This window comes from Heteronotia binoei, chromosome 9 (assembly GCF_032191835.1).
Source record: "Heteronotia binoei isolate CCM8104 ecotype False Entrance Well chromosome 9, APGP_CSIRO_Hbin_v1, whole genome shotgun sequence".
NCBI classification, from domain to species: domain Eukaryota; kingdom Metazoa; phylum Chordata; class Lepidosauria; order Squamata; family Gekkonidae; genus Heteronotia; species Heteronotia binoei.
The window spans coordinates 100,315,613-100,340,956 of NC_083231.1; the positions used below are offsets into that span (position 1 = coordinate 100,315,613).

The 25,344-nt window shown below is 46.9% G+C and overlaps 1 protein-coding gene across 2 annotated transcripts in view; it reads left to right on the forward strand.

Annotated features, from left to right (window-relative positions):
• Positions 1 to 25,344, forward strand: part of FAM13A (family with sequence similarity 13 member A) — a 220,659-nt gene that overhangs the window by 183,032 nt on the left and 12,283 nt on the right. For both annotated transcript variants that reach the window (XM_060247061.1, XM_060247062.1), the window contains 8 exons: positions 445 to 658; positions 8,821 to 8,959; positions 10,474 to 10,555; positions 12,497 to 12,717; positions 16,682 to 16,765; positions 19,052 to 19,147; positions 21,560 to 21,643; positions 24,263 to 24,459. In XM_060247061.1, the coding sequence (XP_060103044.1) occupies positions 445 to 658; positions 8,821 to 8,959; positions 10,474 to 10,555; positions 12,497 to 12,717; positions 16,682 to 16,765; positions 19,052 to 19,147; positions 21,560 to 21,643; positions 24,263 to 24,459 (1,117 nt within the window). The remainder of the gene's footprint in view (positions 1 to 444; positions 659 to 8,820; positions 8,960 to 10,473; positions 10,556 to 12,496; positions 12,718 to 16,681; positions 16,766 to 19,051; positions 19,148 to 21,559; positions 21,644 to 24,262; positions 24,460 to 25,344) is intronic.

Sequence of the window (25,344 nt, forward strand, 5' to 3'; positions counted from 1 at the left end):
GGCCATCTCAGCAGGTGCAAGTGGAGGAGTGGGGAATCAAACCCAGTTCTCCCAGATAAGTCTCCACACACTTAACCAGTACACCAACTGGAGGGTTGCCAGATAAGAGTCCGCACACTTAACCACTACACCAACTGGAGGGTTCCGCAAAACAGCTGCAAGAGCAGTTTTGCGGAACCTTCCAGTGAGTTGCATCTGGTCTTAATTTTCCACCAATGGCGTGGAACTTTCCTCCCCTCCTCTGTGCAGCCCACAGATCTCCACAAAAATGCTGTTTCCGGAGGATCGGGGATGCTGAGGAATGACAGGAGGAAATTCTGCAAGGGGAAGGGACGTGGCCAATTTAGTCTGGATCCAACCTGAAGCAATGACACGAACCAATTCAGACAGATTAAAAAACAGAACAATTCACATTTGCCACTCCCTCCCATTTTTCCCCCCCAGAGCCCGTCCCGGCATTCTCCTCCTGGCAGCGTGATGGCTTAGATTCCGATGAAGCCCGCCTCTCCCCGCAGGCAGGCCGCCTGATTCGACAGCTGTTGGATGAAGACTGTGACCCCATGCTGTCCCCTCGTTTCTATGCCTATGGTCAAAGCCAGCAGTACCTGGATGACACAGAAGTGCCTCCTTCCCCTCCCAACGCGCATTCATTCATGAGGTAGGTAGCCTGGGGGAGGCACACTCCGATCCTGTCTGACTGAGGCTGTTAACAATGCTTGTCTGTGTTGGGACTGGCCTTGAAGGCTGTTTGAAAGTTTCATTTGGTACAAAACACAATGACAAGGCTACTGACTGACCGAGAACATCTCCTGTTCCGAAAGCAGCACATCTGTTGCCTTTTTATGCTTTGGAGTATAATATGAGCTGCCAGTTATTATATTTGATGCTCTGAATGATATCGGACGAGTATATTTGGAGTCTTTTTTTCTAAAATCGGTGTCAAATTGACACAAAGAAGTGGGGAGATGGATAAAGACTTTGTTTTCTGTCTTTAGCTCTGTGCTCTGTATATTTCTTTTGTTTTAACATGGTGTTTCAGATACTCTTCTGCCCACTCCCAGTAATTTTTGATAAATTGAAGTTTATACTCTGATTGGAGGGAGGAGTCATTTGTACCACAAATTAACCAGAAGGTGAAACTGAGATTAACATGAAGGGTGAAAAAATACTATCTATATATCAATACATATAAGTTGTCAAGAAACTGTCGGAGCGGGAGTAGCAGAGTGAGGGAGATGACTTGCCCGACACAGGGCTTCAGGAAAGAAAACCAGGCAGACACGTGCAACTAGTGCCAAAAGGTGTATTAACATATATACACAACAAGTGCTCTCTTGTGCAGTCTATACAATATCACCTCCACGGACAAAGTGCTTCGCCTAACCACCATCTCACAGGGAGAGACCTGTGTGATGCACACACAGATCATATATAGTCCAAGCAGCCAATCCTGGCCGTGCTGACTCAGCAGATTGCATCACTTGGCTTCTGCCGGCTCAAGCCGGTCTGCTGATCAGGTCACTGTGACCTAGCCTGGCAGCTAGATCACCAGCTGTCATACTGTGGCTGTCAGACTGGGTTTATGTAGATTCTTGCTCCAACACACCTCCTAATCTATTTAAACCCAGTGCACCAAAACACTTCACACAGTTTACATACATGTCCACCAGCAACATTACAGTTCATATTTACGTAGCTCGGAACCCTTTCCGGAATTCGTTCAGGAACTCATCATGATTGTAAAACACATCATCGTGTTCCTGTTCAGCCAGCTCTTTCAGACGCTTGGCTTCAGCCTCCTTCTCCCTTGCCTCGCACTCTGCCACCCAGGCTTTCCATTTCTTAGCCTTTTCTTTTAACATTTCCTCAAATCCGGGTGGGTCTGGATTGACAGTCAGAGTGACATAGGGACACTTGTACCTAGCGGGACGTTGGCCTTTGGTGGACCTGGCAGACACCCGTGGCCCTGTGCTTGGACCAGCTTTGTCTTCTTCGGGTTGCTCTGTTCCCACCTCCTGGGCTGGTTGCTCTGCCCCTGTAATTGGGTGTTGAACCTCCTGACTCTCACACTTTACCTCCAGTTCCTGCATTTGGGGCTCTGCCTCCTGACTCTGCTCGTCAGGCTCTGTGCCAGCATTCGGCTCACCTTCTCCAGCCCCACTGGGTGCCACCTCCTGGGCTGGAGTTCTGGGCTGCGCTCCAACATCGTTATCGCTACTTGGCAGCAGGACAAATTGTTTCTGCAAGGAGTGCAACCTTGGCCAGCTGCTTTCTTCATTGAACTGGGCACTCTTATTAAGTGTTATCTTGCTTTTGCTATTGCAGAAACGATAACACCTGGCCCTTGGCTTGTAGCCCAGAAAAATTAGGCTCTCTGCCCGGACATCCCCCTCCCCGCTACTCGTGGAGTGGATGCCAACCCGAGCCCGTGACCCAAAGACTTTTAAAGAACTCAAATCTGGGGTCTTGTTCAACAGTAACCTGTAAGGCACATTTTTCACAGTATTACACCAAACCCTGTTTTGCAAAAAAACGGCTGCATGTATGGTTTCTGCCCAATAGGTCATTGGCAGTTGTGCATCCTCTAACATGCAATACATCACATTCTGCAATACAGCCCCATGCCCATTTTCTCGGGGCGTTGCCGGGTTCATCAGACGGTGGGCAATGCCCTTGTTCTCCAGCCAACGTTTCATCTGGTTAGATAAGAATTCCCCCCCTCTGTCGGTTTGTACAGCTAGGAGATTAACCCCTAATTGTCTCTCCACTGCTTTGACCCACTTGGTGAATGTCTTATACACCTCAGACTTATGCACCATGGTGAAAACCCACGCGTACCTCGTGTGGTCGTCGGTGGCCACCAAGCAGTATCTCCTCCCCGACAGACTCTTTGGCAATGGGCCAATAACGTCTAAATGGACTAGTTCCAGGGCTCGTGTGCTTTCCCTTGAGCTTTCTTTAGCAACAGCACACGCCTTGCTTTTGGTCTTCTTGCAGACCTGGCAATCCAAGTAACATTTGCAAGGATTTACTTTCAAACTAGGCACAAGCTCCAGGGTTTTCTTTAACGCCCTAAATCCGCAGTGCCCAAGTCTCCTATGGAGCAAATGTATACAATTATTGTGCACAGGCTCATTCGACACCTGAGCCACCTGGGCACAATCACTCTGGACCACATACAGTTTACCTTCCCTCTTTCCTGTCACAAGCAACTTTCCCCCACCTCCCAGGATTTTGCAGCAGGTTTTCTCAAATCTCACCTGGTATCCCTGGTCAAACAGTGTGCTAACACTCAACAGGTTAGACTGCAGTGAGGGTACATACAACACATTTTGCAACATACATTTCAGTGCAGGAAATTCCACATTGCCTGAGCAAACAGAATTGGCAGTGGTCCCATCAGCCAATCTCACATACTTATGCTCAGGACTGTCAATGTTTTTCAACAACTCCTTCTCGCAGCAGAGATGGCTCGTTGCCCCGGAGTCTAAAATCCAAGCAGACCCTGTGCTCTCTACTGCAGACGTGACCAGCCGGGTTGCTTCCTCACACGGGCTGGCGGTCCTCCGCTCTCGCCGCACACGCCCCCGCCTCTTCTCCCTCTCAGGGCAAGCTCGGAGCAGGTGCTGCGACGACCCGCATCCATAGCAGCGACGGACTGCAAACGCAGTCGGCTCCACTTCCTCCACCTTCGGACGCCTGCCAGCAGCAAAAGCTGGCTCATTCTTGGCTGTCTTCCCGGACACACCGATAACAGCACGCTGCCCGGCCGACACCCCCGGACAGCTCACGGCCGCAATTCTCTCTTGGAAGTCAAGCAGGTGGGCACAGACGTATTCCATGGTCAGGGTCGCTACGTCCACCGTCTCCAGAGAAGTTATCAGGGGAGTGTACTCAGGTGGCAACGACGACAGCAAAATGTACACTCTGTCGTCTGGAGCTACAGTCTTGCCTCTTGCCTCCAGCTCAACGAAACAGTCCGTTAGCCGTTTGATGTGATCTTTCACACACCCTCCAGCCGGCATAACGGTGCGGAACATCCTCCTTGTCAAGGCCATGAGGGAACCAGCAGTGGTGCTAACATGCACCGCACTCAACGCGTCCCAGGCAGCCTTGGGAGTGTCCTTCCCTCGCACATAAACCAGCTGGTCATCTCCTATGGACAGCACTATGTTGGCCAGTGCCTTATCCGATAACACAGTCTCGGCAGGAGATAAGTCAGCAGGGGGGTTACTCACGAACAGCCATTGCCCTTCACGCTTGAGGTAGTGTTGCATTCTCAGGCTCCACACCGCGTAGTTGGCTGAGGTGAGCTTCTCAACGGCTACTCCAAGCTGTTGCTGAGCCATCGTGCCGACTCCTCCTCACAGCTGGCTGCCGACGTCCCTCTGGCTCTCAAACAGAGAACGGTGGTGCTTCTGTGTCCTTCACCGGCGTTCCTCGCCTCCGGCTCTTTCCAAACTCACAGTCAGCTCAACTCTCAACTCTCTCCTCCGCGCAGCGGAACCGCCCTGGGCCCATAACCCTGTCGGAGCGGGAGTAGCAGAGTGAGGGAGATGACTTGCCCGACACAGGGCTTCAGGAAAGAAAACCAGGCAGACACGTGCAACTAGTGCCAAAAGGTGTATTAACATATATACACAACAAGTGCTCTCTTGTGCAGTCTATACAATATCACCTCCACGGACAAAGTGCTTCGCCTAACCACCATCTCACAGGGAGAGACCTGTGTGATGCACACACAGATCATATATAGTCCAAGCAGCCAATCCTGGCCGTGCTGACTCAGCAGATTGCATCACTTGGCTTCTGCCGGCTCAAGCCGGTCTGCTGATCAGGTCACTGTGACCTAGCCTGGCAGCTAGATCACCAGCTGTCATACTGTGGCTGTCAGACTGGGTTTATGTAGATTCTTGCTCCAACAGAAACCCTCCCAACCCTTTATTAAATATTGACCTTTGCTGTGAAAAGAATATCACGACACTACAGCCTTTAGTTTTCAAGACCTGAGTGAGGCAGTTCCTGACAGGACATTTTGGAGGTCAAGAATTTACAGGTTAGCAGACTGGATTGTACCGCAGATGGTGAACGCTTAAAAAAAACCCAATGCTTCCTTGTGTAAAAACTCCCTGAGGTGCTAGCCCAGCGTGGTACACTAAATAAATTTCCTTTAAGTGCAAAAGTAGCAAAGAGGGAACTGGGCTAAAACCTTCCTCCTTGAAGTGCTAGTTTTCATCTGGTGTGTGCAGCAGGAACTCATTTGCATATTAGGTCACACCCCCTGATATCACCATTGTTTCACACAGGGCTTTCTTTGTAGAAAATGTCCAACAGAAACTTATTTGCATATTGAGCCACATCCCCTGACGCCAAGCCAGCCAGAACTGCGTTCCTGCTCAAGAAAAGCCCTGGGGGTGTGTAAAGTGCCACCCAGTTACCGATTTATGGCAACCCCTTAGAGTTTTCAAGACAAACCCGGATGGTTCTCTGTTGCCTTCCTCTACAAAGTCTACCTCAGGGGTCACCCATCTGAGTTCCAACCCTGCTGAGCTTTCAAGATCTGACGTGATCAGGCTGTACTGTACCATTCCACATCCCAGATTTCATCTCGCAGGTTATTTAGTACATGTGAAGACACTTGGATGCTTTTCTGTTGTTACATGTGACCATGCAATATGGGGAGAATGTGGTACATGTGATCCTTCCAATACATGTTTTTACTAATTGGTCTCAAAAGGAATAACAGACACATATTCTGCCTTTAGAACGCCTCCCCCCCCAATTCTGCAATGCTTGTTCTGAAGTTGGAATATACATGAGTTGCCTCTTTCAGACAAAATGGTGGTCATGCATATCGAGAAGATCATGTGTAGCAGGTTCTCCTCATGCTCGTGGTCATACATAATGACTGGAGAAAGGGTTGTGGTATCCCTCACATGCACTCTAAAGTAGTGCAGCCCATTCTGCTACCTCAAGATGCTGCTATGCGCTTCACACCATGATCCATGGATAGATGCCTGCAGGTAGGCCGTAGCTCAGTGGTAGAGCACCTGCTTGGCATGCAGAAGGTCCCAGGTTCAATCTCCAGTTAAGAGGCTCAGGTAATAGATGACGTGAAAGACCCTTCTCTGCCTGACATCCTGGAGAGCTGCTGCCAGTCTGAGTAGACAATACTGACTTTGATGTATCGATGGTCTGATATGGTATAAGGCAGATTCATGTGTTGATCTGTTGAGGACCTTGAAGGGTTTGAACATTTCCTCACGCATGTAGAACCATATGGGTAGCCATGTTTGGCTGTCTGTAGTAGTAGAAAAGAGCGAGTCCAGGAGCACCTTAAAGACTAACAAAATTTGTGGTAGGATTTAAGCTTTCGTCAGTCACCACTCACTTCTTCAGATCTGAAGAAGCGAGGAGTGACTCATGAAAGTTCATAACCTATCACAAATTTTGTTGGTCTTCTAAGGTGCTCCTGGATTCTTGCTCTTTTCTACATGTAGAACGAAGCATGTCCCAAAGCCAGAGCATGAAGAACTTCAAAGAAAAGATCCTTGCCTTGCACAAGAGGTGGGTCTTAATGGTTTCTGGCTTTGTGCAGCACTTGGCACATGGCCTGTGCTCCTGCTACAGCGCTTGGACAAGCCACAGTCTGCCCAGGGATCAGCACAAATCCCATGCGGATCATGTTAATTCTCTGCACCTGACCCTCTCAAAAAATTTCCGGACCGGAAACACCCTCAAAGACTACTGAGCTTCTTTCCATTTCTTATTCATGCCCCCCACCCACCCCACTGTTGATTATTTTGTATAGCTTTTTAATTTTGAGGAGCTTAACTTTGACTTTGCCTCAGTCTTGTAAACTTCAGTCACAATTGCTCCCATTTTACAGGAGGCGAATTGAGGCTCTAATCTGGAGAACCACGTTTGATTCCCCCCACTCCTCCTCCAGATGAAGCCTGCTGCGTGACCTTGGGCCAGTCACGGTTCTCTCAGATCTCTCTCTGCCGCACCTACTTCACAAGGTGCCTGCTGCGGAGAGAGGAAGGGAAGGCGATTGTAAGCTGCTTTGAGTCTCCTCAGGGCAGAGAAAAGCAGAATATAAAAACCAGCTCTTCTTCAAAAACCAAAACAGTGATGCTGTGGGAGTTCGAAAGGGAGCTGATTCTGGTCTCTCTGATTTAAAAGTCCAGCGTGTTTGCTAGCCAATAAGCTGTGGTTCAGTATTTATTTATTACATTAGATTTATATCCCGCCCATTCTACAAAGACTCAGGGCGGCTAACAGCATAAGATAAACAATATTAAAACAGTAAAACAATCAGATAAAATCACAGTGGTGCTATTTCATCTATTCTAGGCAGGATCATATAGTATCTTCCTTTCTCCAAAGCTGTCATATCCTAGGCAGTTGGTACTAATACGAGATAGATCCAGGTGAGGTGGCAGCCTTCTCCTATTTAGATGTCATATGCCATACGGAATAATTCCATCTTGCAAGCCCTGCAGAACTGTGATAAGTCCCACAGGGCCCTGATGGTTTCTGGGAGGGTGTTCCAAATTATTGGAGCTGCCACCAAGAAGGCTCTTGCTCTGGTGGAATTTAGCCTAGCCTCTTCATCCTCTCCCCTTCATCCTCTCCTCTTGTTTTCTTCAAAGCACAAAACTAAGATGTGCTGCCTCATTCTCTCATTGATAGCGGTTACTTGATTAAATGCCCTCTTCTTCATGTGAGGTCCCAACAGGGCTTTTTTTGTAGCAGGAACTCCTTTGCTTATTAGGCCACACACCTCTGATGTAGTCAATCCTCCAAGAGCTTACAGTAGGCCCTGTACTAAGAGCTCTGTAAGCTCTTGGAGGAATGGCTATATCAGGGGTGTGTGCCCTAATATGCAAAGGAGTTCCTGCTACAAAAAAAGCCCTGTTGGGACCTCACATTAATGTCATGGGGATTTGGTCTTCTCTGTATCAGAGAGTCATATGAATAGTGGGTGTCCCATTGGAGTGGGACAGATTCAACTTTCCATTCAGATAATGAGGAGTTAGCTGTGTTAGTCTGTTGCAGCAAAATAGTGAAGAGTCCAGTAGCACTTTTAAGACTTAACAAATTTTATTGTAGCATAAGCTTTTGAGAAACACAGCTCTCTTCATCAGATGTGTGGGGGCTCTGTAGAAACTAGCCAGAGATATATAGGTGGTAAGGAAAGGGGGAAGTGGATGTAAGGAGTGAGTCACATGGCGCACTCACTTCTTATATCCACTTCCGCTCTTCTTACCACCTATATATCTCTGGCCAGTTTCTACAGAGCCTCTGTGCCTCTGACAAAGAGAGCGGTATTTCTCGGAAGCTTACACTACAATAAAATTTGTTTGTCTTAAAGGCGCTGCTGGACTCTACCATTCAGATAAAGCTCACAGGGTGACTTTCTGCCTAACCTGCCTTGCAGAGTTGTGATAATAAAATGGAGGCGCAAATTAAATTCGCCCTGACCTGCTTGCAAGGATCAGTGTAATAAAAAACATGATGGAAGGAGCGGAGGCAACTGATACCACCAGCTGCAGAACTGGAGTTTGTTTTTAGACTGTTACATTGTTTTTAGATTGTATATTGTTTTATTTTATGTATCTGATTTTAACCTTGTATTATTGACTGTTGTTACCCACTCAGAGTCCATTCGGGAAAGGGCGGGCTATAAAGAGAGAGAGAGAGAGATAGGTAGGTAGGTAGATTGATAAGTAGACAGACAGACCGATGAAGTCCTTTTTCTTGTCAACCTGTATCTGACCCTTGATTCAGCAACAGTCTAATTAATGTTCATTACAGAAGAAGGAGTTCTTCTTTGGGCTCCCATGAAGATGACCGGGAAGATCTGACTCCAGCGCAGCTAACACGCAGGATACAAGGACTGAAGAAAAAGATCAGGAGGTTCGAAGACAAATTTGAAGAGGAGAGGAAATACAGGGTGAGTTCTTGTTTCTTCGCTGGGCAGCACTGTGCAAATTGCACTCCTGTCCCCTGATATCAAAATGTGAATTTTTACTGGCTTGAACATCCTTGCCAGTTACAGATTTTAGTAGCTCATTTGCTCAGCCGATAGGTTAGTTGATGATGATGATATTGGATTTATACCTCACCCTATACTCTGAATCTCAGAGTCGCAGAGTGGCTCACAATCTTCTTTATCTTCCTCCCTCACAACAAACACCCTGTGAGGTAGGTGGGGCTGAGAGAGCTCTCCCAGAAGCTGCCCTTTCAAGGACAACTCTGTGAGAGCTATGGCTGACCCAAGGCCATTCCAGCAGGTGCAAGTGGAGGAGTGGGAACTCAAACCTGGTTCTCCCAGATAAGAGTCCACACACTTAACCACTACACCAAACTAGCTCCAGATTGATTTGGAAGGGGTTAATGATCCTTTTGGATTTTACTTTCTTTGTCCTTTTTAATTGGTTTAGAAATGCTATGACTTTATGCTTATTTCAAGAGGTTTATAAAACATGTTTTGTTTTTTTACTTTTGGTGCCTGTTTCTCTCATTGTTTTGTAATCCGTGAAGGATGTGTGGCCCTTGCAGATTAAAGCATTGCATTATTGGCTGTCAGAGATAAAGATGTCTCTTGTGAATTTCTGCACAGACTCCCTAAGTGGCACTCAGGATGCGTCGGAATACAGTGCTGAAAACGTTACTGCCAGTTTAGTACTATAAGTTAAAAAGCTAATTACAGCCTTTTCTTTGCTTTAACTGACAAGCTGCATGTGTGTATCTGATTCAGATGCCGCCTTCAGTAGGAATCACTGATTTATACCCTGTGGGGTTTGTTTCCTCCAGTGGGGATAGAAAGTGACCTATTGTATCATTCTTCTCTCCTCCATTTTAACCTCACAACAACCGACTTGTGAGGTCAGCTGGGCAGAAAGAGAGAGAGAGTGACTGCCACAAGGTCACCCAGCAAGCTTTCAAGGCACAGTGTGGAATTGGGTGGGTTCAGTCCTGGCAGGCAAGTAGACATACATGGGTGGCCCTGGGGTCTGGTTTCTGTCCCTCTCTCTAGCCTAACCTACCTCACAGGGTTGTTGTAGTGAGGATAAAATGAAGGAGGGGAAAACTCTGTATCCCACCACCTACGGGAGGGACGGTGGCTCAGTGGTAGAACATCTGCTTGGTAAGCAGAAGGTCCCAGCTTCAATCCCCTGCATCTCCAACTAAAAAGCGTCCAGGCAAATAGGCTTGAAAAACCTCAGCTTGAGACCTTGGAGAGCTGCTGCCAGACTAAGTAGACAATACTGACTTTGATGGACCGAGGGTCTGATTCAGTATGAGGCAGCTTCATATATTCATAGATGAGCTCCTTGGAGATTGTTCATATTTCAGTCTGCAGCAATGCTCCCTCTAAGCTGTGTTGTGTATCTATTCACACACAATAAAGAGTCCTTCATACAGTTGTGTTTTAATCTTTGGGTCTTCCGTTTCATCCTGCAGCCATCACACAGTGACAAAGTTGCCAACCTAGAGGTGCTGAAGTGGACAAATGACCTGGCAAAGTTTCGGAAGCAACTGAAAGGTAAGAAGCTATTCTGGCAATGACCTTGAAATATCTGGAATTGTTGGACTTTGGACTCGCTCAAATTATTAGCATGAATGGGTCACACCCTTAAGTCATCTAAAGATAGCTGTTAGGCCAAGCCTGCTTTTGGGAAGGGTCCTCCATACAGTGGCTAAATTACATCAACTTAGCTCATCTGCTTGGCATGCAGAAGGTCCCAGGCTTGACCACTGGCATCTCCAGTAGGTCCAGCTGATCAACCGCAACAAGAAGGAACTGGCATCTCCAGGATCCTGTGGTGGGTGATGCAAAAGACCTCTGCTTAAGACCCTGCTGCCAGTCTGAGTAGACAACACTAACATTGGTGGACCAGGGCCCTGATTCAATATAAACAGGGGTGGGATTCTAGCAGGAGCTCCTTTGCATATTAGGCCACACACCCCTGATGTAGCCAATCCTCCAAGAGCTTACCAAAAAGAGCCTTGTAAGCTCTTGGGAGGATTGGCTACATCAGGTGGGTGTGGCCTAATATGCAAAGGAGCTCCTGCTAGAATTCCACCCCTGAGTATAAAGCAACTTCCTGCATTCTTCCCTTTGCGAATGGCCTGGTTGCATAATAAAGTTGACACCCTTTACCATAATAGTCTTCACGTGGAGCATGACGTGCCATATGCAGAGAGAAATGTTACGTTAGTGTGGATTCTCTTGGCAAACAGGGCAAAGGGTGACGTCCAATCAGGTTATCATGCCATATGGGTGGGATGGTGTATATTTTCTTTCCCTACATAGACCCCACCCACATCAGCACCATCTTCCTGTCATCACCCCTCCCATGGCCACCATTTTCCCAACAGCATCACCATAGGGCTTTAAAAATGTATTTTTAAAAATGAACAGCTGCTGTTGGCATGGCAGGGGGAAAACGCAAGGAACCATGGCGGCCATGGGAGCAGGTTGTGTACAAAACTCATGTGGGGAAGCTCCATTGTTGGTGTGCATGTCTCTGCGTTCAAAGCATTGGTGAAGGCAAAATGCAAAATACTTGCTGTGTGGAAGCATCCTCAGCTCTCCCACCAGACTGTGGTTAGTACAAACAGTGGTTTGCACGCTCACTTCAGCCTGTGGTTTTGAATGCTGGTTTGTCAGCTGCAAACTTAAGGTTGTTATTTTGAATGTCACACCAAATAATAGTCCTGTTTCCTTAACTAGGGACTAACCTGATTTATTGATGACAGTTTTCACTGTTTTATGTCCTCCCTATTGGGTGGGTGGGGGGAGTGCTGTCAAGTCGCCACTGACTTATGGCAACCCCAGAAGGTTTTCAAGGCAAGAAAGATTCAGACGTGGCTTGCCCTTGCCTGCCTCTGCATAGCAATTCCTTGGCAGTCTCCCATCCAAATACTAGCCAGGGCCAACCCTGCTTAGTTTCCAAGATCTGATGAGATCAGGTTCACCTGGGCCATCCCATTCAGGGTGCCTCTTGTTTTACGTACCCAACAAGTAGATCTTCTGTCTTTCACCACTGAAGAATATTTTTCCCCCACGTTTTCTTGCAAGTGAATTCGGAGCAAAGCAATATAGTTAAAGTTTAGTAGGGTTGACTTGCTTGGTGACGGGGGGACAGCGGCTGTCACATAAAATTGCTTTGAAGGCTGAACGCGGCCTGCAGCCTGTCAGCTCATCTTCCCTCTGTTATGCCATTGCCTCGGTGCCCGCTTCTTGTGTTTGCTTCTGTCACCCTGAGTTTTGAGTTACGTAAAATTCTATGCAGCCCTAGATAAAGTTAGCATCCTTCTAAGCCCGTTGACTTTGGTGAATATGAGCAAGGTGCAACTGATAGATATGGAGGAATCCTGCACGGCGGAAGGCAAGGGGAATTACATTTGGTTACCTTGCATTCAGAGTCTTTTCTTGGCATTAAACCTCTGATAACCCACTCACTTTTCTTCCCTAAACTAGAGTCAAGGCTGAAGATGTCGGAGGAGGACCTGGCTCCAGTGATGCGCCAAAGGAGCAACACCCTTCCCAAGAGCTTTGGGTCTCAGCTGGAAAAAGAGGAGGAAAAGAAGCAAGACGTGCTCGATAAAGCAACAAAGCCAGCAGTGGAGGCAACGCTGGAGTCCATCCAGAAAAAGCTCCAGGAGAAGAGGACAGAGGCTAACCGGCCTGAGGACATTAAGGTACTACTGAATGATGAACGCTTACTTCACAGAAAGCAGTTTAGGTGTCTTTGCCTACTGGCTCAAGTAGCATCTCCCTGCACTGAACTCTCAGTTCCTCCTTGTTGCAGTTAATCGGTTGGATGCAACCAGCTCTTCCTTTGGTGAAAAAGTGGAGGAAAGGGTCAAGGCTGCAGTGGGGATCATGGAGCCTCCACAGATAAAAGCCACATGGGAAAAGGGACTATAATAATTAGTGGAGTTGGCCAAGATGAAGCAAACAATCTGTCTGGATCCAACCCGATCGCTGTAGCTTCTGCCTCTGGAAATCTGTTTCTTTTGTCGTTTTAGTCGCTGTCCAAAAATTCTCTATAGTCTTGTTCCCCATCCAAAGAGTTAGATAAAAATTATAAAATCCTAGGAAAAAAATTAAAAATCCAATTCAAAAAATATAATTGTGTGGGTATATACATTTTATTTTCAGAATAAATCATGCCAAGTAAATTGGTGCAAGTGTACATTGCACACATTGGTGCAGTGTACCAACACCAATGAGTTCTTCTCCCTGCAGAAACCTGGAACTTGTGTATATGTGTCATCTTCCCAGTTTCTCAAAGACTCGAGCAGGGCTTTTTTTGTAGGAGGAGCTTCTTTGTAGCATATTAGGCTACACCCCCCTGATGTAGCCAATCCTGCAAGAGCTTACAGTAGGCCCTGTACGAAGAACCCTGAAAGCTCTTGGAGGATTGGCTATATCAGGAAGGGTGCAGCCTAATATGCTAAGGAGCTCCTGCTACAAAAAAAAGCCCTGGACGTGGGAATTATTAAATTTGCTCCCTGGTTAAATTAGGCATGTGGTAAATAAACAATGCTAGAAGCTTAGAGTTAATGCCCCATTTGTAAAAGACAGCTATAGTTCAAATCTGCCCATACAGTCACCTGTTAGGAACTTGGCAAGGCCCAGATGGAGGTATCGGAACACAGAAACAGGGAAACATCATAGATCTGGGCGTGTAATGTGCCTCCAAGTCACAGCTGAATTACCATGACCGCTTGCTCCATTGAAGTCAGTAGAATATGTTTCTGAGTGGGAAATATGTTTATTATTAACAGTATTTATCGTCCACTTTTCTCACTGGGACTTGAGGGGGATCACGCAGAGTGAGTCAGTACAGTCCACAGTGGCTTAGAGTCAGGTCCCAAGTACCCAGTGCTTTCCAGAAGCTATGATCAGTACTTAGTAGGAAGAAGGGTGTTTTTTGAGATGGGAAGTATATTCCCAGGCTCCTCGGTGTTTTCTTACAGATAGCTTTAAAAAGCAGATGAAATAAATTCAGGGACTAGAATGGGCCCATCAATGGGCCCATCTTACAGCACTGTGCTGGAATGAAGGGGGGAGGCCGGTAACAAGTGACATCCACCGCCTCAGCTGAAAGCCTGGCGAAAGAGCTCTGTTTTACAGGCCCTGCGGAATTGGAGCAGATCCTGCAGGGCCCAGATCTCCAATGTGAAGGTTCAATGGCATTGCTGTGCTCTGTGGCACTGGGCCCATCTGCTGGGGAAGGCGGGGGGAGGCAGCAAGGAGCAGCAGTTGCCTTCCATCCCTGTTCATGGGCTTCCCAGAAGTATCTGGCTTTCTACAATAGGAACAGGATCATGGACAAAATAAGTCTTTGGTCAAATCAGGCAAACCCTGTGTTTCAGTTTTAAGACAGGAACATTTTACAACAGGGATGTTAAACATGCAGCCCGAGGGTCAAATCAGGGCCCTGCAGGGCTCCTATCAGGCCCCCAAGCAACTAGCTGTCATCTGCTTCCTGCTCCCTCTCTCTTGCTTCCTTCCTCTCTCTTGCTCCCTCTCTCTTGCTTCCATCACAGCCTGCTTTGCAAGGCATACTCAATCGCACAGGAGCTACAGAGCAAAACCTCAATTTTCTCAATTGGCTGAGGATCCTCCCTTAGGGGGGAAGGAAGAGCTTGTTTTTCCAGACTCTCTCAATCGCACTGCAGAGCTACTGAGCCAAGCCTCTCTTCCTTCTATTGGCTGAAGCTCCTCCCCCTCCTGGTCCTCTGGGGAAGGAAGGAAAAAGCCAGAGCTTTCTTTGCCCAGTTCCCTGGATTGCACAGGAAAGATACAAAGAAAGCACTTTTATGACCAATGAATGCTAATGTTTTAAGTTTTTTTTGAAAAAAAAATCTTTTAATTGTGTTTGTATTTTTTATAAAGTTTATATTTCTGCTACCTTGTCTTAAATAGGTACACACATGGCCCAGCCCAACGTAGCCTGGCCCAACAAGGTCTCATTTATGTCAGATTTGGCCCTCATAATAAAATAACACCCCTGCTTTACAACCTATGTTGTCAAGCTCAGTTTTAGTTTACGTTTAAAAAAGAAACCCTAATTGAAATGTAATGATCTTGGTTGGGGGGCGGGTGTTTCATTCATTTTTTAAAAAATTCATCCTGAATTTACAGAAGTAAAAAGTGCATCTCATTACAACATTGTTCTTTTGGCTGCCTTTCCCTTGGAAACATCTGCTGCAGCTGGGAAGTTAAAAGGGCATCAAAGAGAGGGTTAATTTGTATGATGGGATCTTATGTCTGATTCCTAAGTTTAAGTGGATGGATGGATATGTGATGTGAATTCTCAGCCTACACGTTGTTATTGGTAAAAGGATAATGGAAGTGCGGAGTACCCACTGGTGCTGATTCGTGAATTGCCGAGATAATGGTTGCAGAGTACTTTGATGTACGCTAATAACATTGAGAACTTTCCTGTAGATGACTACAGATCTATTAACGCTTCTCTCCGGGATTGTAGGAAGGACTCTTGTTGCAAATGGTGATATAATACAAATGGTAACCACTCTTTTTTGCAGATGGTGATATGATACAAGTGGGTATTTCTACCACACCAAGTTTCCCGTCAAGCCTTGATAAACTTACCTCAGGTGGTCCTAGCTCACAACTTTAATATCAAGAGCTCACAAAGTAGAATTTTTGCTCACAAGACTCTGCAGCTTAGAGGGAACATAGGAAGGGAGTTCCAGCAACTCTTAACAAGTTTAGGAGTGGTTCCTACTTCAAAAAAGTTTAAGAACAATGGGTGTGACAACATGGAGTAGCTTTGTGAGTGGACATTGTGGAAGTCTTGAACCTTGAACACGTGAAGCTGCCTCATACTGAATCAGACCCCTGATCCATCAGAGTCAGCAGGGCTTTTTTTGTAGCAGGAGCTCCTTTGCATATTAGGCCACACCCCTGATGGAGCCAATCCTTCTGGAGCTTACAGCAGGCCCTGTACTAAGAGCCCTGTAAGCTCTTGGAGGATTGGCTTCATCAGGGGTGTGTGGCCTAATATGCAAAGGAGTTCCTGCTACAAAAAAAAAAAGCCCTGAGAGTCAGTATTGTCTACTCAGACTGGCAACGGCTCTCCAGAGTCTCAGGCTGTCTTTTGCATCACCTCCTACCTGATCTTTTTAACTGGATACCAGGAATCAAACCTGGGACATTTTGCATGCCAAGCAGATGCTCTGCCAGTGAGCCACAGCCACTCCCTTTCAGTATCTCACACTGGCTGCCATGCAGAGGTTTTGTTAATTTTTTATTATGATAAGATCATGTAGTAGTATTTTTATTTCTGTTATTTGTAGTCCACCTTTCTCTCAGAGAGTCAAGGCAGGATTACGCACAGCGAGTCAGCACAGTCGACCAAATGGGACATTAAATCACCAATGCATTGGGATTTTAGAAGTGTGGTGTAATAAGTGTATGTGGCTTAAATCTACTTGTGTAACGAATTGTTTAAACAGCAGAAAGGCAAATGATTATTCAGGTTGACAGCCATTCTAGCTTTTGTGAACTGGGGCCTTGCGTTGTCCAGCTCCGCTTGAGGAAAGTGGATGGAGCAGAGGAATACTTGGGATAAATAAGCAGTCCTCAGGTGATGGCGTGACCCTCTTTCTCTTTGCTCATCTTCTCCAGGATATGACCCGAGATCAGATCGCGGCAGAGAAAGTGGCTCTTCAGAAAGCCCTCTTGTATTATGAAAGCATCCACGGAAGGCCGGTAGGTACTGCGGGGTTCTTATCAAGCGGACTTGAACTTGTCACAAATGCACTCGAAAGGCCTGTGAAGCCATCTGGGAAATCACTGTAATTTTCCCACAGGAGAGGCCTCCAGAGCCGTTTCCAGGACAAAGTTCCTGGCTTCAAAATACAAGTCTCATGTTCCTGGCTTCACGTGGTTTGCTTCGCAGTTATTTACCGAGGTTTTCACATTCACTGTGACAAGCTTTTGATGAAAATTGGCATCTCTGAGGGTCATTTCCTGCAGTTGGTGTTTAATAAGGGTGTAAGTTACACACCCACATTGGTGTACTCAATGACCTTGTCTTCTTCAACAAGGCCTCCTTCTGCCTGCCCTTTTCTGTTTGCTTTCAGAACACCGTTAATGACTTGCAACGTAAGGGAAACGTGTTGAAGCAATAAAAGATAGCAAAATTATCGGTCATTAGGTGTTGTTTTCCCCCTATTCGCTCTTTCAGTGGCATTTTGTTCTTGCATCTTTTATTCTGTTTTGCGTTAATTCTATTGTGCCTGAAAGATATTCTGCTAGGTCATTGTTTAAGTGTTACAATTGCCCTGGTTTCCCCCTCCCCTCCATCCAAATCATGTTTTGCAGCCCTGTCTGAAAGATAGCATGGTTATTATTACTGTCAACGCTTTCATAATAGATTTTCAAGGAGCATTAACAGTCACAACAAAACCATTCCACATAAGTAATTATCGCAACAATTTCTCCTCAAAAGACAGACTCTGCTTTGTGGGTGCAATCTGACCCAAATCTGCACTTAAATTAATGATGCTGATAGTTTTGCCAACCTCCAGGTGGTAACTGGAGATCTCCCAGAATTGCCACTTATCTCCAGGCTACAGAGATGAGTCCTCCTGGAGCAAATGACTGCTTTTGAAGGTGGACTCTATGGCATTCTACCTGCTGAGGTCCCTCCCCTCCCCAAACTGCCTCCCCAGGTTCCACCCTGCAGATCTCCAGGAATTTTCCAGCCCACAGCCGCCAGTCCTAGCAGCTGCATACTAGGGTTGCCACCCTCCAGGTGGTGGATGGAGATCTCCCACTATTACAGCTGATCTGCAGGCAAGAGAGAGAAAATGAGACTGGAGAAAATGAGTGCTCTGGAGAGTGGACTGCATGGCGTTACACTGAAGTCCTCCCCTTCCTGCCCTCCTCAAGCTCCACCCCCCAGATCTCCAGTTATTTCCCAGTCATGCTGAATACAGCAACGAGGCAAGTCAGTGTAATGTAGTGGGCTTACGTTCCAGAGAATGGAATAGTAGGAAATCACCCCTTCAGTCTGGCTATCTAGCACAGGGGTTGCTAGGAACAGTAAATATGAAGCTTGCTGAGTGGTCTTGGGCCAGTTGCGGTTTCTTTGCCTACCTTAAACAGTTGTTGTGAGGGCCAAATGGGGAGGGGAAACCATGTAAACCCCACCCCCACGTCCTTGGAGGTAGGGTATGGATACAGAGGTAAATACAGGAATGGACTGGCAAATGGATTTCCTTTCAGTTCCCTCTAAGAGGACATCATATTTTGGTGGGTTCTCACAGCTTGCTACATTCCTCTCTCCACAACATTAGCGTTTCATTTTTGACGGATGCAGTGTTTTTTTTAAGATGATAAGCAAAAGCAGAGAAGATAATAACTGCAAGGTTTTTTACATAACATGGAGCTCGAATCAGACTTTGGAAGAGACCACTGAGAGACAGCAAGCCACTGTTTTTCCCTTTCAAGCTGTCTTTGGTGGCAGATACAAAACCCAACCGGAATACTAGTCTGAGCTACCAGTGCTTAAGGAGTGCTGTATGATGCAGGGAACGCATTTCCTCTGCAATTGCACAGCTGCATATTGTGGGCTCTGCCACCTTTGCTTGACTTTCGCGGGTGCTCCAAAGTCAATTTCCTAGCTCTGATGGCAAGAGCTAATTTATGAGCACTGAGATAAAAGAGTTGAATACCTGGGCAGCAGGGATCAAGGAGAGAAGCATTGGCCAAAGAACCACCTCTGCTGTTGATGCCATTTTAATTTCTTGCCAGTGTCCTCCCCCCTGAAGGACAGGGGGAAAGCTTTGCACTGTTGGTTTTTATTGTTCCTCTTTTTTTTTTTTTTGCTCTGGTACGTCTTCAGGAAGCTTTGTCCTTCATTCTGACAAACATGAGATTCAGCAGAGGACAGTGAAACAGCGAGCGGCTGAGACAGCCTTTTGTTAACCTGAAAGCCCACAACTTCCACTTTCATGCAGCTAACTCTGTGTTTTTGTTCTTGGTTTTCAGGTCACAAAGCACGAACGGCAGGTGATGAAGCCCCTGTATGACAGGTACCGCCTGGTCAAGCAGATCCTCTCCAGGGCCAACTCCATCCCTAGCATCGTGAGTATGGACCTTTTCTTGAGCCTTTAGCTTGGGTCGCTTCTCACACAGGGGAGGGATAGGGGGAGAAATCCTGCCTTTGTGCCCTGTGTTAACCACATTGGCTCTGGTACAGCCAGCTTCCCCTTTATATCAACTAGATTCGAGGCCAGTAGAACCTTAGAGACCAACACGATTTTCAAGGGATGAGCTATTGAGAGTCAAAGCTCCCTTTGTCGGATACCAGAGATCTGACAAAGGGAACTTTAACTCTCAAAAGCTCCTGCCCCCAAAATCTCGTCGGTCTCTGAAGTGCTACTGGCCTCGAATCTAGTTGTTCTGCAGCACCAACAGAGCTGCCCTCTGAAACGCTTCCCAACAGCTGGGCAAATGTGCAGATGTTGAACTCAACATCCAGCTCCAGGGCACTGGGGGCTTGTGGTTGCTCTGTACCTAGTGCTTTAATGGCAATCTTGAGAGAATTTCCTTCTGTTCAGAAGTACAGTGTGGTGGGCAAGAATCTTGCACAAACACTGGTCCCATGTAGCCATCAGGGGCCTTGCTGAACCCTGCCATGGTTTTCCTCCACTGTGCAAATATAAAGCAGACCAAGAGCAGGGCTTTTTTTTGTAGCAGGAACTCCTTTGCATATTAGGCCACACCCCTCTTATGTAGCCAATCCTCCTGGAGCTTATAGGGGTCTTTGTACAAGGCCTACTGTAAGCTGCAGGAGGATTGGATACAATAGAGGAGTGTGGCTTAATATGCAAAGGAGTTCCTGCTACAAAGAAAAAACCCTGACCAAGAGGGAACATGAGCTCTTCTTGGGAGGCAAAAGGCTTGCAGGATATTGATTGACAAAAGAAGCCAGTCTGAACCCTTGGAGGAAAGACCTGTCTGGGATGTTCAGGGAACTTTTGTCAGTACAGGGTGTGATGGAGCTCTTTTCCATGTTTATTTACTTCTCTCCCTGGCCATCCTCCTGCTCTAGGCTAAGAATTTTGGCTGCTTAAGTGGGAGGTTATGCCAGAGACATAAATCCGTCTTGGCTGGTGTTGCTCTGAGGGCAACGCTGGAACCGGCAGCCTGTGAACTGTGCCAGGCCTTTCACTCTTGAGCCAACTTTTAGCTGAAGGGAGGTGGGCACCCAGCTTCTGATCCTTGAGGAAGAAAATGTGGTGAATGTCTGTGGAGCTGGAGTGTGGCTGCCATCTGAGCAGAATCTGTCTCTCCTCCACCAGCTCATGAGCATACTTTGACCTTCCCAGTGTCATTTTGCTTTAGCTATTTAAAATAATAAATAATATAAAAATATGGTAGCCGGCTCCTTTTTAAGTTGGACAAAGTTTGAGTCCGATGGCACTTTTAAGACCGACACATTTTTATTCTAGGGGTAAGCTTTTGTGTGCATGTGTGCTTATGCCCAGAATAAAATCGTGTTGGTCTTAAAGGCCTGCTGGGCTCAAACTTGGTTCTGCTGCTTCAGACCAACAGGGCTATCCACCTGATCCTTATTAAGCTGATCTTGGTGTTTTTTAAAGCAGAGCTACCAACCAAAAAGGACAGATTGGAGAGAGTAGGTTGGTACACTAGGCAAGTTCGAGGTCTTATTTTGGCTGGGGGTGTGACACACGGAATTTCAAAAGGGGGAGCTGTTAGAATTTGAAACAGTGCGTCCATTTTTGGCATGAACTGGAGAAGGGAGGATAGGACATCCAGGAGTGAGGTGGGGGGGAATAGAAGGGAATAACTGGAGGGGTGGGGAAGCTTGTGGTCTCGAAAGCTGCTTCACGGTCCTGGCTGCCTCCTGGAGCCTCTGCACAGATATTGCTATGCTTGTCTTTTGGCTGTGATGATGCAGACACCTTCTTGCAAATGAAAAACTCTGCTCGAATTCCATATGAAAAAAGTCTGTGCCCATGCCACTCAGGTATGGTAGAGGCAATCGAGCATGTATTATTATACTGTTCATTTTACCAGAATATTCAAAATATTTATATGACTCCAGCGTTATTCAATTTCCCAAGTAGAACCAATCCGTTTTATATTTCTATCCTCCTTGGAGATTGTTGCAATGAAGCGACCCTTAAAGTAGCCAGATGTTATGTTCAGGCATGTTTAATTAGACAGACGGGTATAACCCAGTCTTAATATTTTAACTCAGGGTTGCATTTCTGAATTCTGATCTCAGATTGTAATAAGTTTGACTTGACTTGGGAGATGAAAAACATAACGGGAGAAGCAGCTTTCAGATCATTGGTTTATACTGCATAGAAGGTTTTCTCTTTTTTAAAAAAAAGTCATTGAGGCTTTTGAGAATTTCGCAGGCATAATTGTGTCTGGTTTGGAAACGAGTGCTGAAGAGGCGCGAGGGAGAGCAAAAAAGAGGGGGAAGGGGTCATTGTATAACCCGCTTGTTAACGCCTGTCACAGGGTTCCCCGTCCAGCAAGCGGAGAAGTCCTTTGCTGCAGCCAATTATCGAGGGTGAAACCGCGTCCTTCTTCAAGGAGATCAAGGTGAAGAACCTCCCACTGCTCACTCGTTTGCTTTGCCCACATCATTTCCCTTCGCCCAGAATGAAAGGGACTGATTTTGTGTTCCTAATTTGCTGATCCTTTACCAGTGTTTCCGGGGGGGTGGGAATCAAGAGCTGCTGAGTTCTGCCTTCCTGTGTCCAATATATTCTGCTTGTGTCTACTCAAAACATTTCTGGCTCTTTTTAAAAATTTTCCTGCCACGCGCATGCAGAATTCTTACTTACAAGCCTCTCCTTCTTTAAAGATTTGTCCCCTGGTTCGAAATTAAGCCTTAGGTTCCATGCCCTGTTGGTGGGCCCACCAGAGGAACTGTGTGAGACAGGATGCTGGACTAGATGGACCACTGGCCTGATCCTGAAGGGCTCTTCTTGTGCTCTTACAATGTCAGGCACGCTTGGAGCCCAGGGACAAGTATGCAGAAGGCAGGACAGGAGGGAATGATCTGAGGGCCAGTTTGGTGTAGTGGTTAAGTGTGTGGACTCTCATCTGGGAGAACCGGGTTTGATTCCCCACTCCTCCACTTGCACCTGCTAGCATGGCCTTGGGTAAACCAGAGCTCTGGCAGAGGTTGTCCTTGAAAGGGCAGTTGCTACGAGAGAGCCCTCTCAGCCCCACCCACCTCACAGGGTGTCTGTAGTGGGGGAGGAAGATAAAGGAGATTGTGAGCTGCTCTGAGATTCGGAATGGAGGGCAGGCTATAAATCCAATATCTTCTTCTTCATCTTCTTCTTCTGTTTTCCCTCCCACTTGTAAGCTCTTCATGTCCATAAGGCTATGCTTTGCCGACATCATTTCAGTTCTGCAGGTAGCTTATCCCAGCCTGAATCTTTAGCATTTGGGAGGGGCTTAATGAGCCCTGATGGTCATTTGGGGAATATTTAGAGGCGTCTGTCTTGCACTGTGTTTTAGAGGGCCTCCAGTGCCTCTGCATTCAGTTCCCAGAAATGAATTCTTTGGAGATTAAAATGTGACAGTGAACATTAATGCCAGGTTTGAGGAGGGGCTGTGGCTCAGTGGCAGAGCACCTGCTTGGCATGCAGAAGGTCTCAGACTCAATTCCCACCATCTCCAAAAGAGATCAGGGACTAGGTGACATGAAGGACCTCTGCCAGAGACCCTGGAGAGCTGCTGCCAGTCTGGGCTGACAAAACTGACCTTGACGGACAGCTGGTCTGATTTAGTACAAGGCAGCTTCGCGTGTTCTCATGCCCTGGGCTGATGGCACTTTTTCGAGTCCTGTCTTAATAACTGCATTAAGATTTTTCCTGCTGGCTGGATTCCAGTTGGCAAAAGCCTATTTGCATGTTTTTGGAGAGCCTGAGAGTGATGCTTGGTAGAGCCCCTCCCTCGCCTTGCTTCACCCAGGGTCAGCTGAGGGGTAGCCTTCGTCAGTTTCAGATATCTGCTGAATGATGCTATCAACTGCCTGACGTTATTAATGTGAAGTTATGTGGTGACCTTTTCCCCTTGGTTAAGCTCTTTGTAGGCTCAAGGCCAGCAGGTGAGAGTTCCCAAAGCAGGCACTAAGACGGAAGGGCATTCAGACTGCTTCCCACTCTCCCATCCTGATGGGACTCCCCTGATGGGACTCCCACACTGGCTGCCAGACATCTCCTTCTACATTTTCCCTTGCTGCCTTGGCTGTGTACGGAGGCTTCTGGGGCACCCACCCGTCTTCACAAGAAGCAGAACTTGAAGGAAACTGTCAAATATGCTAGAAGGCCACACAACTTGTCGATTCTATGGCTTGGCCGTGGACATAGACTTCCTTCCGTCTCTTTGCTTGGCAGCCTGTCCCTGCGGCAGAATTGGAAGCAAACCCTCCCTTTTGGAAACTGAGACCAAACAGTCTCTCTTCCCCAAAGCAGAAAGCCAGTCCTTGCTTTCTTCTGCCTCCCCAAGAAAGGAGTTGCTGTAGAAGAGCCCAGCAGGCCTCACTGTTGAGTCTGCAGGAAGAACCAACCGGCTGGGCAGCAGCTGCCTCTGTTGTAGGAAAGATGCTTGGGTTGGAACCTCCCAGCATGTTATGATTGTCTCAGCCTTGTGGCAGCCATTTTGGTGGTGGCGCCCAGAGTGGGGATTTGACCTTTTAAACCTAAGCTTCTGAGATCTTAGTCTGACACCCAATCAGCTTCAAGAGGGGGTTAGATAAAAGCATGGAGCAGAGGTCCATCAGTGGCTATTAGCCACAGTGTGTATGTATATGTGTGTGTATATGTATATAATTTTTTTGGCCACTGTGTGACACAGAGTGTTGGATTGGATGGGCCATTGGCCTGATCCAACATGGCTTCTCTTATGTTCTTAATCGCTGCACCATTTTGGCTCTCCAGGAACCCTGCGTATCTCCACACAGTGAAACATATGTTGTGTGCCAGTTTGCTCAATAGTTCAATTGATTTTTCTCCCCAGAGCTTTTGCTTCCCTTCTTGTTTGCACTGACCATCCCATGCAGTCGTCATTTTATGTGACTGGCCCTTTGGGTGTTAAAACTGAAGGCTGCTCTTGATGACCCACTTCTTTTAAGTTGTTTGACAAGCATAATATTTGTGTTGCCTTTGCAGCCAGCTAATCGTTGATGTCCAAATGTTTTTACAGGAGGAGGAGGATGGCTCAGAGGAAGACAGCAATGTGAAACAAGATTTCACCGTCACCGTAAAATCAGACTTTAACGTGAGAAGCTTCTTGGACCAACTAGAAGATGATGCTGATGGCTTTGTTTCTCCAGTTGACGATCGGATTCATTCAAGGAGCAGTCATGATACGGGGCTGTCAAACCTCCATGCTGCCTCGATGTACGTCAGTTTTCTACTAGTCATCTTTCTGTTTCCTGCACTGAGTGCTTTTGTAAATGCGGGAACATAATTAAGGGAGAGAAAAAGGCAAAGGTAGTCCCCTGTGCAAGCACCAGTCGCTTCCAGCTCTGGGGTGACATTGCTTTTACAATGTTTTCATGGCAGATTTTTTTATGGGTTGGTTTGCCATTGCCTTCCCCAGTCATCTACACTTCCCCCCCAGCAAGCTGGATACTCATTTTACCGACCTCGGAAGGATGGAAGGCTGAGTCAACCTGGAGCCAGCTACCTGAACCAGCTTTCGCTGGGATCGAACTCAGGTTGTGAGCAGAGCTTGGACTGTAGTACTGCAATGTTATCGCTCTGCACCATGGGGCTCTTAATAATGGATGACTTCCTTGTAACTGATAAAACTATGTCATGATATTATGACATCATGATCTTCTTCGTGGTCTCTGTGCAGTCCCACACATGGGTTTTCCCGTCAGGACGAACCCTACCTCGGAGATTTTAAAAGCTAGCCTAGGCGTTATTTTTGGCGCGCACTCCCTCTCGCTCTGGGGAGCAGGCATCCACTGCGCATGCTTGTAGCGCGAGGGAGGCGCCCCACCCACTCAGTTTCTTTCCAACCGCCGCCCGGGATAGTCTTACCTCGCTGCGCTCCTCTTTTACCTCAAAATATCTAGCCTCCGTTTCTTCAAGTTTCCTCTTTATTCCATTCTCTCGCTATCTTCTTATATTCTTATCTTCTCAAAAAAAAAAATATATATATAAATATCTTCCCCGCTTTTACCTCAGACCTCCCTTCCCCCCCCCCCGGGCGTATGGAAGGAAGAGACAGTAAAATAACCTTTAAAAGGTGTTCGCGTTGTAGGGCGAAAATCC